Source organism: Mirounga leonina, unplaced genomic scaffold, assembly GCF_011800145.1.
Source record: "Mirounga leonina isolate KUSES-001 unplaced genomic scaffold, KU_Mleo_1.0 Mir_101799, whole genome shotgun sequence".
In the NCBI taxonomy this organism is placed as follows: Eukaryota; Metazoa; Chordata; class Mammalia; order Carnivora; family Phocidae; genus Mirounga; species Mirounga leonina.
Window position 1 is genome coordinate 1,315,691 of NW_023270210.1, and position 12,326 is coordinate 1,328,016.

At 53.0% G+C, this 12,326-nt stretch overlaps 2 protein-coding genes and 1 non-coding gene across 4 annotated transcripts in view; 1 reads left to right on the top strand and 2 right to left on the bottom strand.

Annotated features, from left to right (window-relative positions):
- The window catches only part of DNASE1L1 (deoxyribonuclease 1 like 1), a 6,291-nt gene extending 4,109 nt beyond the window's left edge, over positions 1–2,182 (top strand). Inside the window, exons 4-8 of the mRNA XM_035011045.1 lie at positions 46–114; positions 250–389; positions 534–646; positions 739–987; positions 1,070–2,182. Of these exons, the coding sequence (XP_034866936.1) occupies positions 46–114; positions 250–389; positions 534–646; positions 739–987; positions 1,070–1,198 (700 nt within the window). The 3' untranslated portion in view covers positions 1,199–2,182. The remainder of the gene's footprint in view (positions 1–45; positions 115–249; positions 390–533; positions 647–738; positions 988–1,069) is intronic.
- A 1,113-nt stretch (positions 2,183–3,295) lies between these two features.
- RPL10 (ribosomal protein L10) lies at positions 3,296–6,047 on the bottom strand. Of its 2 annotated transcripts, XM_035011042.1 has the most exons (7): positions 5,971–6,047; positions 5,813–5,858; positions 4,867–4,925; positions 4,671–4,778; positions 4,343–4,481; positions 3,590–3,752; positions 3,296–3,505 (listed from the first exon to the last, which is right to left on the bottom strand). In XM_035011042.1, exons 2-7 carry the CDS (start codon positions 5,833–5,835, stop codon positions 3,353–3,355), a joined length of 645 nt encoding a protein of 214 aa, XP_034866933.1. In that variant the 5' UTR covers positions 5,836–5,858; positions 5,971–6,047; the 3' UTR covers positions 3,296–3,352. The 2 variants fall into 2 exon arrangements, with proteins under 2 accessions (XP_034866933.1, XP_034866934.1); XM_035011043.1 differs by lacking the exons at positions 3,296–3,505; positions 5,971–6,047 and having other exon boundaries at positions 3,633–3,741.
- On the bottom strand, positions 3,800–3,933 carry LOC118015282. The gene has a single exon (XR_004680604.1). It is a non-coding gene; the product is annotated as a small nucleolar RNA SNORA70 (small nucleolar RNA).
- Positions 6,048–12,326: the final 6,279 nt, after the last annotated feature.

Here is a 12,326-nt window from a genome sequence, read left to right on the forward strand (position 1 = left end):
CCGGAGCCTCGGGGCCCCTGACCCTGGGTTTCCCTATCCTGGCAGATTTGATGACTCCGGGTCCTACAGTTTCTTGAGCAGCCCCTCTCTGAGGCTGCTCAATACCATTGAATTGTGCCTTTTAAACAGATGAATTCCATGGTATGTGAATTATATCTCAATAAGAAACAAGTTCTAGAAAAGCAGCTAGGAGGCTGCGGTCACACGAAATAGGGCTGGTAGTGGAGGGCCCCTCGCAAACCAAATCAGTGATGTGGGGCCACTGCTTCTCATCCCTTGGTCCCCCAGGTCACACAAGACACAGGTCCTGGATTCCTACGTGTACGAGGACGAGGATGATCTATTTGCCCGGGAGCCCTTTGTGGCCCGGTTCACTTTTCCCAGCAAGGGTAGGAAGGGAAGAAGGGTGGCCCTGCTAGGTGGGAGCAGGAAGGAGGGTCTGGCTGGCTGTACCGAGGGCTTGGTTACTGGGAAGAGGCTGGGTGGGGAGTGCCCAGGAGTGGGTGGGAGTCCTCCATTCCTGGGGCTTGCAGTCCTTCACAGCCTGGTGCTGGTCCCGCTGCACACCACTCCGAAGGCCGTAGAGCAAGAGCTGAATGCCCTGTACGACGTGTTTCTGGATGTCTCCCAGCACTGGCAGAACAGGGTAGGGTTGGGCAGATGGCACAGGAGGGCTGGGGACGGGAGGGTTGGGTGGCCAGGTCTGACTGCTGCCCCCCCCCCCGACCCCGCCTCCAGGACATGATCCTGCTCGGGGACTTCAACGCTGACTGTGCCTCCCTGACCAAAAAGCGCCTGGGTGAGCTGGTGCTGCGGACTGAGGCAGGCTTCCACTGGGCGATTGACGACGACGAGGACACCACAGTGCGGGCCAGCACCCACTGCGCTTATGACCGCATAGTGCTGCATGGGGAGCGCTGCCAGAGCCTGCTGCGCTCCGCGGCTGCCTTCAACTTCCCCAGGAGCTTCCAACTCACCGAGGAGGAGGTGAGGCGGGGAGGCTGGGACGGGGTCCCAGGGAAGTCCCTCAGCCCCGGCACTGATACTCTGTCCTGCTGCCTACCCCCAGGCCCTCAACATCAGCGACCACTACCCTGTGGAAGTGGAGCTGAACCAGGCGGCACCCAGGGTCCAGCCTCTCGGCCCGGCCCTTCCGTTGCTGCTACTCCTGCTCCCCCCGCTGGGCCTGGTGGCCTGAACCAGCCCCGAGCCTGCTGCCCACAGATGCGAGGACTGTGCTGCCTTCAGGACTCAAACCCTGCTCTCTCCGGCGTGCTCCCCGACTGCTCTAGAGCCGGAGAGACTCCTGAGAAGCTTCAACTGCAGCCCTCCTCCATCTGATTATAGCTCTACCCCACTGGACCGCAGCCCTTCTCCATCTGCCTTTTCTTTGGTTGGGCCCCTGCCTGGCATCAGAATGTAGAGGGAGGCATGGGCCCTGAGGCTAGACCCATGCCACTCTGCCCCCGGCTAGTGTCAAGACTGGATAGAGCAGGCTCCAGGGCTGGGGGAGAAAAGGGGGCTCAGGTGATTTTGGCTCAACTGCAGGGCTCAGAAAAGGGAATCACAGCAGAACAAAAGATTTTATTACAGGACAAAAAGGAAACTTACATGCTGAGAACAAAAAGCTAAATTGAGGGATATTACATACGTGGAGATGTGCCAGAAGGCCATTTTTCTTGCACACAGGATCCGTATGAATCAATATTAAGATTCTAGCAGACACAAGGATCGATAAGTAGTTTACACACACACAGTAACTAGCGAACAGAAAATGAAGCTTGTTGTAATCCCATAAATGAAAATAGCTTCAAACAGCCCTGCTGCCTGCTGTCAAGCCCATGTTCACAACCATGGTGCAGCCCAACCTCACCCCACCCAGGGTATGGTCAGTCCACACTGGGGGCACGTGTACGAGGCATGGCTCGGGCTGGGTACCAAGGCTACAGGCACAGAGAGATGCACCACTTATGTAACTAACAGCAACTGTATGAGTACGTGCTCGTGCAGGTAAAGGGACTACAGGACACTTAGCAAAATGTTACCAATGATCTTATTTAGGGTGTTGGTATCGTAGAACCCTCCCTTCCCCAGCTTCATTTTCCAGAGACAGAGCTCAGTAAAACCAGCTAGCAGGATTATCAGGGCCATTTAAACACAATTATTTATGGTTTAGAATCATCTCAAGGTCAAAAATAAAAGTAATTTTCAACCTTAGAAATGTCTGTTAAGGGGGTGCCTGGGTGGCTCAGTCGTTAAGCGTCTGCCTTCGGCTCAGGTCATGATCCCAGAGTCCTGGGATCAAGCCCCGCATCGGGCTTCCTGCTCAGTGGGAAGCCTGCTTCTCCCTCTCCCACTCCCACTGCTTGTGTTCCCTCTCTCGCTGTGTCTCTGTCAAATAAATAAAATCTTTTAAAAAAAAGAAAAGAAATGTCTGTTAAGTAACGATTACAAAAGGCCAGTGGATTCAATGCAACCCAGCCCAGCCTGGGGAAGCAGCAGAGGCGCTCAGTGACCACTGTGGCCCACTCTGGAACCATCCCTCTTTAGGACCTGCTTCTGGCTGGAGAACCACAGGCCATCAGGCCTCGTAGGGATTCTCGGGGGCTTGTTTTTGCTGCCCGGTGATACTGAGCCCAACTAATGCTTTTGGAACCCTGGTACACAACTGTGCCAGACAACACACAGAATCCCCAGACCAAGGGGAGCTGCACACTACTTGCCGAAAGCTCGTCTTGCCTATGGGCCATTTCAGGTGGGGGAAGCTTGAGGTCAGGTCGGACACTAGCCAAAGTGGTCAAGGATGTGAAGAGGCCCCAGAAGGGGTGGTAGGTGGTCTGAGTGTGGGTCAAAGCTGCCTTACAAGCTAACACAAGAAACTATTCAAGGGCTAACCAGAGAGCCCATCTCCTAGAGTGCTGGTTGAAACATGGCTGGAATCATGCCTAGTCTTCACTTCTCCCCATTTCCAGTTATGTTGCTGGTCTGGGATCCTCAGGGAGAGCTTATACAGCAGCCACAAGTCAGCCTTAGGCCACAAGCCCTTTTTAATTTCGGGGGCAGGGCACTTTACTAAAGGAGCACTCAATGCCTATGGACTCATCAGATTGGACTTGCAAAGGGAAATTTTGAACAGACAACATCTGATCTAGGTACGTCCAAGTCAATGTCCTAACTAGAAAACTGAGAGGATGCTGGTCCTGGCCAACTTGTCAGCCTTCTTCTCAAAATAAAGGACCGTGACTTTAGAGTTTCCAAAGAGCCCCAACCCTCCATGAATCCAAATGCACAGACAGACAGGAAGTAGGTTTTATTGGTGGGCATGAGTCGGGAGGGGGCAGTGCCGAGGTTCTCATGAGTGCAGAGCCCTCCATTTGTCCAAGGGGCCACGATTAGGGATGTATTTGACCCCACAGCCATCTGGGATAAGCCGCTTTTCAGCCACCATGTCTTCAAATTCATCCGCATTAAACTTAGTAAAGCCCCACTTCTTGGAGATGTGGATCTAGGGAGAGATGAAGAGAATGGCATCAAGAAGCCTGGACACTAGGGCAAGCACAGGCAGGACAGTGGTTTCAGCACAACTCACCTTCTGGCGGCCAGGGAACTTGAACTTGGCCCTGCGTAGGGCCTCAATCACATGCTCCTTGTTCTGCAGCTTGGTACGGATGGACATGATGACTTGGCCAATGTGGACCCTGGCTACTGTGCCCTGGGGCTTTCCAAAGGCACCCCGCATACCTGTCTGCAGCCTAGATTGGAGATAGCATGAAGTCAGACCTCAGTGTCCACTGGAAAGAGCTGTCTCCAAGGTCCCTTAGGGCAACCCATACAATCAACAGGCTGCATACACTACCAAGGAGGCTACTGTTTGCAGCCATGGCACACTGGGCCCCCATGGACAAAGAGCACAGTCGGCTTAATTGGCTGCAGAGAACAGAAAACTCAAAAACAGACTAGCCAGTCCCTACAAGGTATCATTGGGCTCATCCGAAAGCCCTCCAAACTGTGACTGCTTCAGCTACCTGCTTGCTGGCAGATGACGGTCATCAGGATTAAAGCTACTCCCTCAGAAGCACCTCCTTTCACCTGTCATCAAGAGGCTAAATCTTAGTCACGATACCTTTTATGTTTGTTTCTGCAAGTCAGTTCTGTGCAGTGGTATGAGGGGAAAATGGTCCATTAAAATCCATCTGGTAGCCTTTAACCTAACTTTATTATAGGTGGCTAAATTCTTTATATGAGGCCCATTTCTTTGCCCTGATGAAAAAAATCAAGCCAAACAAGGGCCTCAAGGTATGGGAAAACACCTGAAAAGGCAGAGACCCAGGACCCAGCTCACCTGTCAGCTCCAGCACAGGACAACATCTTGTTGATACGGATGACATGGAAGGGATGGAGCCGCACTCGGATGTGAAAACCATCTTTGCCACAACTTTTCACCATGTACTTGTTGGCACAAATACGGGCAGCCTCCAGGGCTAGGTTGGCAACGGGGGAGGCAGCAGTGAGAGACAAGATAGCACAGAAGCATTTACTGTAACCCTCCCTGGCTCTCACAGTACATTTGTATAGGCTATACTGACCAAGGCTCCCCACTGGATACGATTAACTGATAACACCAGGGCGGTGAGAAGGGATGGAGTGATTAACAAGGAATCCTGCCTCACCTTCAGAGGAGAGCTGCTCGTATTCATCTGACACCATGTGGCCACATAGTGGGAACTCATCCACTTTTGCCTTCTTCCGCCCCAGGTCAAAGATGCGGATCTTGGCATCTGAAAAGAACTTGGGTAAGGTGGGGGGGGGGGGCGCGCAACTGAGTCAGTGCAGCAAAACCAGTTTGGGAGCTCTCCCACTACTTACCAGGGACACCTCTGCAGAAGCGAGACTTTGGATACGGCTTGTTCTTGCAATACCGGTAACTGCGGGGAGGGGGGGAAACCCAAAGTTACAGTTCACAAGTGAACCCAACAATGAACACTTTGAGGAATCCCTTAAATTAAGACCAAAGGAGAACTGGAAATGGGGAGGACAACAATGTGTCAATCCCAGCTGTCTCCACTCCTGGACATTAGCTCTAAGCAAGACATGGTCAAAACAAGGTGGTCAAAAGTTAAGAAAACACCCATGCTAAGAACATAAAAGCATAAAAATCTCATTTGAGCCCTTATTATGGTTTCATGCTTCGCATAAGGTCAAACGGTCCAAAGGGGCTTTTCCAGGAAAAACAAACAAAAAACCTCTCTCTTCAAAGCACTCCAAGTTTGCTATTAGTAACTCAGTTCATGCCAGCCACCGACTTTTGGGCACGTGGCATTAAATCCGCCTCCGGACCACGTGTGAAGAGATTCTGACGCCCCCTGCAGGGCACACGACGCGGCTGAGCCCGCTTTTCGGGACGGCCCTTGGCGCCCGAGAAGGGACGGGCATGTCGCCCGGAAATAAGACCGGGATAGCACACAAAGGCCCTGAAAGAGAATTGAGCCTAAAAAGGTGACGAATTTCCAGGACAGGGGGGAAGCAAGGCGGACGTCGCTTCCAGCCTGAAAGTGGCGGAACATATGCACTCCAGGATAGTAAATCCACTACCTCAACAAAATAGAGGAAACGCTCAAGAACGGCATGAACTTTTAAAGAAACATAGTATAAACGAAGACCCCCCAGCGACCCGGAAGGTATTGGGAAAACCGTGGAGTCTGTTCCAGTACAGGAAAGCTGCACTAGAGCCCCCCTCCCAGGATTGCTTTTAATAGTGAAATACAGTTCTCCCTTTTTCACAGCTACCAAATTGCACGGATTCGGCACTCACCACCGGGCGGGGCGGCGGCCCATGGCGACACCAGGATCTTCAGTGGCTGCAACGAAACATACAAAGTCGGACAGAAGACGAGGACAGGCCTCAAACTAGGAAACTAGGCCAGAGAATCAGCAAGGGCACCTCACAGATCTACTGTCTCTACTACTCACCGCGCCGAAGGAAAAGAGGCGCTCCCACGCCTGCGCATGCCTTATATAGGCGGGCTATCTTCGCGCATAGGTACCATAGAGTCCTGGCCAGGGCGGGTGGACGCTCTGTCACACTTCCCGGACCATAGACGCAGGGCGTTCCGCGCCTGTGTGCAGGCGTGGCCTCCGCACACGCGCAGAACGGGGGCACAACTGCGTGTTAACATACGGGCGGCCAGTTGGCCAATCTGGCCTCGCCACATCGGCACCCGAAACCTGTTTCCGGCTGGCCATCTTGGGCGTAGAACTCTTGCCCGAGGCTTTGCCCCAACTATCAAAAGACTATATTCCTGGAATTGAAAGAAGGAAAGTACCCTCGAGCGGGGCTTACGGCGGCTGCGTGCGTGTTCCTGGAGGTCACGAGGCTGAGACCCGGCCTCCGAGCCTCCCTCTGGGCTCCAGGACTCCACGGCACAAGCCATGCTGGAGTCTCGGTGCGCGTTCCTTTGTCGGCGGAGCGGCAGGCTCACTCCGCCCACGTCTCCCCCGCCCTAACCGAAGAGTCCGGACCTGGCTGTGCTGTGAACTCTGCGCATATCCCGCGCTCACGGGAGACACGGGGCGGGGCTGCGACCTCTCGCGAGAGAAAGGCCAAGGAGAGGCCTCCCCCATGATCCGGGACCCGAGAGACCCCATATACACCTTCGCTCCCGCCCCGCCCACCCTGACCCGGCAGGGAAAAGAAATATTATGCTCCCTGGGTTGACTTGGAGAGGGAGGGCGGCGGCCCCATCCAGGTTTGCGAAGGAACACTGTCATTCCTTCTCTGGCTGCGCCCCAGTCCTGGCCTCTGAGAGCGGCATCCTGTGTGCTCCTGGGCGCTTCCACCCTCCCAGGGCCCAGATTGTGGCCCTGCCCCCCCCATCCCTCCCACTGCGTGCCAGCGCTTGGAGAGTGTGCCTCTGAAATGGTTCGATATAAAGCGCCCCTCCCCAACAAGAATAGTATCCAGAAAGGTGGGCAGAATTAGTGCTTGAGCGAGCAGCGATCTCAGTAACCGCCTGTTTCCACACATCTGGAGGTGGAGCTAGGAGAAAGGTAACAAAAGTCTTTCCCACGTCACTTGATAGGTGTGGCCTGCCAAGGCGGGAATCCTGCTCAAGCACACCTGTTCTCCAGGACAAGCAGTCACTTGAGTAAATGCCTGCAGGTCCCTTTGTAGTTTGCACTTAACAGCGATGGTGCAGAGTGTTATCCAGGGCACCCAGCTTCCCATCCATCAAGGGACTTTGGTTCTGGAAACTGGGTGAGAGCCTGTGATTCCACTGGAGCAAGTAAAGTCAGGATAATTTGTTCCCATCTAGAGCATTTAGGGTTATATATATCAAGCATGTTGCAGCGCTCTGCCTCATTATTTCATTCATGGTGATCTTTTTTTTTTTTTTTTTTTTTTTTGAAGTAGACCACACACCCAACATATGGCTTGAACTCACGACCCGGGAATCAAGAGTCTCATGCTTTACCGACTGAGCCGACCGGTCGCCCCCATGGCGATCTTTATAGAGCTATTAAAAGATGCACGCGGGGCGCCTGGGTGGCTCAGTTGGCTGAGCGACTGCCTTCAGCTCAGGTCATGATCCTGGAGTCCCGGGATCGAGTCCCGCATCGGGCTCCCTGCTCGGCAGGAAGTCTGCTTCTCCCTCTGACCCTCCCCTCTCTCATGCTCTATCTCATTCTCTTTCTCAAATAAATAAATAAATAAAATCTTTAAAAAAATAAAAAATAAAAGATGCACGCATTCCCACTCTAAAGGTTCTCTCAAAGCTTCACTAAAAAGAGCTGCTTCTGGGCATTCCATGGAATATAGTTAGAGGTGGGATGTTCATATCCACTGTGATGAATATACCCTCAAATTCCTCTCTCTAACACATTATGTTTTTATTTCCCCTAACACTTAGGATTCCCTTGTCTACTTCATACCAAGACAGTCCTGGCATTGAAACCCATCAAATAAAGGACACCAGTGAGTCCAAGTTTCAGTCAACCTATCAGGTGTAGTGCTAGATTTTCCACCAGCTCATGTGCTACCACATTCAATCTGGAACTTCTACTAAGTACATGGCAATCAGTGACTTCAGCACCATTGAGTATCTCAGTTTACCTCAGTCTGACAGCCTGAGAATCCACTGCCATGATGTTCAAATAGGATTCATTTGTTAGATACCAGTTAAATCTCGGGATTTTTATTGATGTGTGGGCTATTTCCTCATGGTTCAGACTTTCACCCCATGGATCATACTGTGATTGCACCGTAGTTATGGGTTGAATGTCAAAGGGACTGTTGCACAGGGTCTCAAACAACATGAGTTCCCTTGCAAGACACCTACCCCAGATGAGGTAATGACACATTGTCAAGCAAGGATGCCAGTCCTTTAGACACGGGAAAGCAGCAACTTCCACCCGCAAATGAGCCTCAGAGGGAAAGTGGTGGCACCCCCATTCTCAGCTTCAACTGAGGCCAACCAGATGTCCCAATGCCAGGCTTCAGGGTCCCACTCCTCCAACCACCGCCCTACCTTTCACATGAGAAACACAGGCTGGGAATTCAGCTGACTTTGGGATTCTGTAACCCGCACAGCTAAACGCTTTGTTTGATTTTCAGCCCTGTCAACCCTTGCAGGTAGAGGAAGCGAGCGAATTTTTAGGGCCGTCCTGGAAGTTCTCTGGTTATCATACGGTGACTTGAGCTGAGAGGTAAGGAACCTGAACTTGTCCTTTTTTCTCTGTGCACTCTCAGGTGCACTCGGGAATCGTCCCACACCACAGTCTTTACAGCCATCCCTAGCGCCCATGACAGTCCAGGGCAGCGGCCGCTCCGGCTCCCCGGGGTGCTCACTGAGGATGGGCCCTTCGTCCCGGTTAACCGCAGGTGAGGGCCTGACAAATTGCAAGGTCCCTGCCGGCCACGGGCGCCTCACGCCCCACTGCACGTTGGCGAGGACCCGAGCCCCACACTCCAGCCCAAGGGCATGACCAGACCCGTCCCCACACTCCGTCTCTGGGGGTCCATCTTCTGGGACCACTCCCAGTTCTGATCCTGTATCGGTCGGGCATGAGTCAGGATACAAGAAACAGACAAAGTTTCTCAACAGAGGGGATTGAATATGAGCAGTCGGTCACTCGGATCGGACGACTGGAGTCACGGAGATAATACGGGAGGAACCTGCCGCCCCTAGAGCAAGGGGAACAGGTTGGTGTCACCAGGAGCCTAGAAGCCAGGGTGAGGGGGCCTTGAAGAGCCAGAGCCTGGACCTCTGAGAAGGGGCTGCTGCAATTTCTCAGGGAAGGAGGAAACCACATTATCCACCGGGAGGGGAAACAGGGCAGGAGGTAATTTCGGAGACACCATCTTCCAGGTCACTAATCTTTTCTTCAGCGGCACCTATCTGTGATTTCATCCATCTGTTGGGATTTTTTATTTCAATGACGGTGTTTCCTTACTTCTAAAGTTCTTTTTCAAACCTGCCTGGACGCTTTTCTTGTTTTTATTTTATTATTAATTATTATTATTATTATTATTATTATTATTATTATATAAAGGTTGTATTGATTTATTTGAGAGCTAGAGAGAGCGAGAGAGAGAAAGCACGAGAGAGGGAAGGGTCAGGGGGAGAAGCAGACACCTCGCTGAGCCGGGAGCCCATGCGGGACTCCATCCTGGTCTGGGTCTCGAATGCTTCTCCTGTGTCTTTCTGTTGTTGTATCTCAGAGGCTATGGAAGATCTGGGGAGTCGGAGTAGCTTTCTGTCACAGCAGTGCAAACGATACGTAAATATCCGTGAGCGTAAATATCCGTGAGCGCCGCTCTCTGATCTCATGAGAATTCAAAGGTAATGCCAGTCCCTGTTTCGGAGTCCCCCCGCCCCCGCACCTCCCCACCCCCGCGATGAAGCCCAAGAGCAGAAGGTGGTTCTCTTTCTCACCCTCCTCCCTTTTTTGTGTGCTGACCCAAGGCCCGCCAGGGGGAGATTCACCTGGGCTCACCTCTCATGCCTTCAGGACATACTGATGTGCCACACGTGCCCCAGGAATCTCCAAATGAGGGAGCGAGCCAGACTGTAGAGCATAGCCCACAAAAGGGGGTCGGGCTCGAAGCCCAACGTCCTTGATCCACACCCTGCCTCAGCCACCTGCTAGCAAGTGATTCCGAAGAAGCCGCTCAACCCATCTGTGGTGTTTTCCTCATTTCCTCCCCTGGACAATGGGGCTGACACCGCTAACAGCCTCCTAGGGCTTCCCGGAGGATGGGATGGGGGGAGTCTAGGCCCACGGCAAACACTCACGGCCATTACCGAAATTACGTTCTCTGGCCTCTGAGAGTCACACCCTGGGGAATGTCGGGAGGGCCAGTCCTGTCTTTGACAGACCTGCGGATTGTCCAGGAGCGTGGGCGGTGTCTTCAATTGGAGGTCACTGACCCATCTTCAGCTGGGCCCCCCGGGGAGTCCTGGGTGAGCGAAGCCTGGGCTGAGGTATCCTCTTCCAGGGAGGGTGGGTTTGCTCTGCCAGGAGCCCAGCAGGACGACCACGATGGGGGTGGTGGGGGTGTGGAGGGGGGCAGTTCCTCCCTCAGCCGGGGGTTCACTGAAGCCCCTCAGCTTGCAGCCAGCCGGGGGAAGGCAGCCCCTGTTCCGTGGATACTAGGACTGGCGTGGGAGGGTTTCTTCCCCCGCTCACTCAGACCCACTTCTTTTGATATCCCTGTCCTTCCTTGGGCCCGCCGAGGTCGCCCTTCACGAACACTGGTTTTATTTATTTACTTATTTATTTTAAAGGTTTTATTTTATTTATTTGACGGAGAGATAGAGCCAGAGAGCACAAGCGGGGGGTGGGGTGGGGGGACGGCTGAGGGAGAGGGAGAAGCAGAGTCCCCACCGAGCAGGGAGCCCCACGGGAGCCTCGATCCCCAGCCTCCGGGATCATGACCTGAGCCAAAGGCGGGCACCCAACCGACTGAGCCACCCAGGCGCCCCAAGAACACTGATTTTAGGCGGGACCTCCGTTCTGCTCTCTCACCTTCCGAAAGCCCTTACTCCTAGCACCGCGGAAACCCAACCCTGCAGCCCCTGCACACAGCCCCAGCCGCATCCCTGCTCCCTCCTCTGTTTTCATTTGCTCTGCTTCCTCAGGGGCGTCTCTTGCTTACCTGCGGGCCACCTATGCATTTAAACAGCGTAAGGAACCTTTTCTCATTACATATTTCCTTGCCTTTCTCTGAGACTGGACCGGCATCCCTGGACGGCAGCAGCTGGGTGTCAGAGCGGCACCGCCCCCAGCCCCCACCCCCCCACCCCCCCACCCCCGCCCGGACCTAGCCAGGCAGCACCGGATCCTGTGGCCAACTGTCCAGGGCCCCAGGGATTGGACCAGCGGGTCAACCTGCCGGCCTGGGTCACGGAGGAGTTGGCAACAGGGACTCGTAAATGCCGTCCCGAGTCTCCTCACGGTCCTCACACGTGGGAGGAGGCCTTTGTGCCCAAGATACGCAACCCAGAAATCATCAGTTGAGAATTTAATACATTTGGTTACCTAAAAAGGTCTAACTTCTGGGCGCCTGGCCGGCTCAGCCGGTAGAGCATGCGGCTCTTGGATCTCGGGGTTGTGAGTTCGAGCCCCGTGTTGGGTGTAGAGATCACTTAAAAATAAAATCCCCCCAAAAAGTGCGCAACTTCTTGACAGCCCAAACCAGCAAGCCTAGTCTTTCAAGGCAAAAGACACCCCGAGGGAAGATCTTTGCAACATACGTAACAAAGAACTAACAGCCCTAGTGTAGGACAAGCGTGCCTCTTTCGGGGAGGCAATTCCTTGGTGTCTCTCAACATCTTAAAGGCCCGTAGGTTTTGAACCTGGCAATTCCACTTAGAGGTCGTTATCCCAGAGGGAGATCGACACACGTTCACAGTGGGAAGTTGCAGCACCAAGGTGAATTGCGGAGAGAGAGCGAGAAAAGGTAAAAGTACCATCAGCTGGGGACTCGTTGTGTAAAGGACGGTACACGTATGCTATCAAATACCACGCGGCCAGGGAAGAAATGAGCTAGGCATTTGTTTACTGACGTGGGAGGTTTTTCAAAGAGCCGATTGCTAAGGGAAAGAAAGTCACAATGAAACGTGGAAAAATAAATAAATACAATAAAATAAATGTGTAGGGTGTAAAACTGTGAATAACTATGTCGGTGATTCCATTAGAAGAATATAGTTAGAAGAGAGAAACAACTGTTAACAATGTGTCTTAAAATAATGTTGCTTTGTAAAAAATTTCAATTATGTGCTGTAAAAATATGCAGGGTGGTAATGGAAAATGGTACAGCCCCGGGG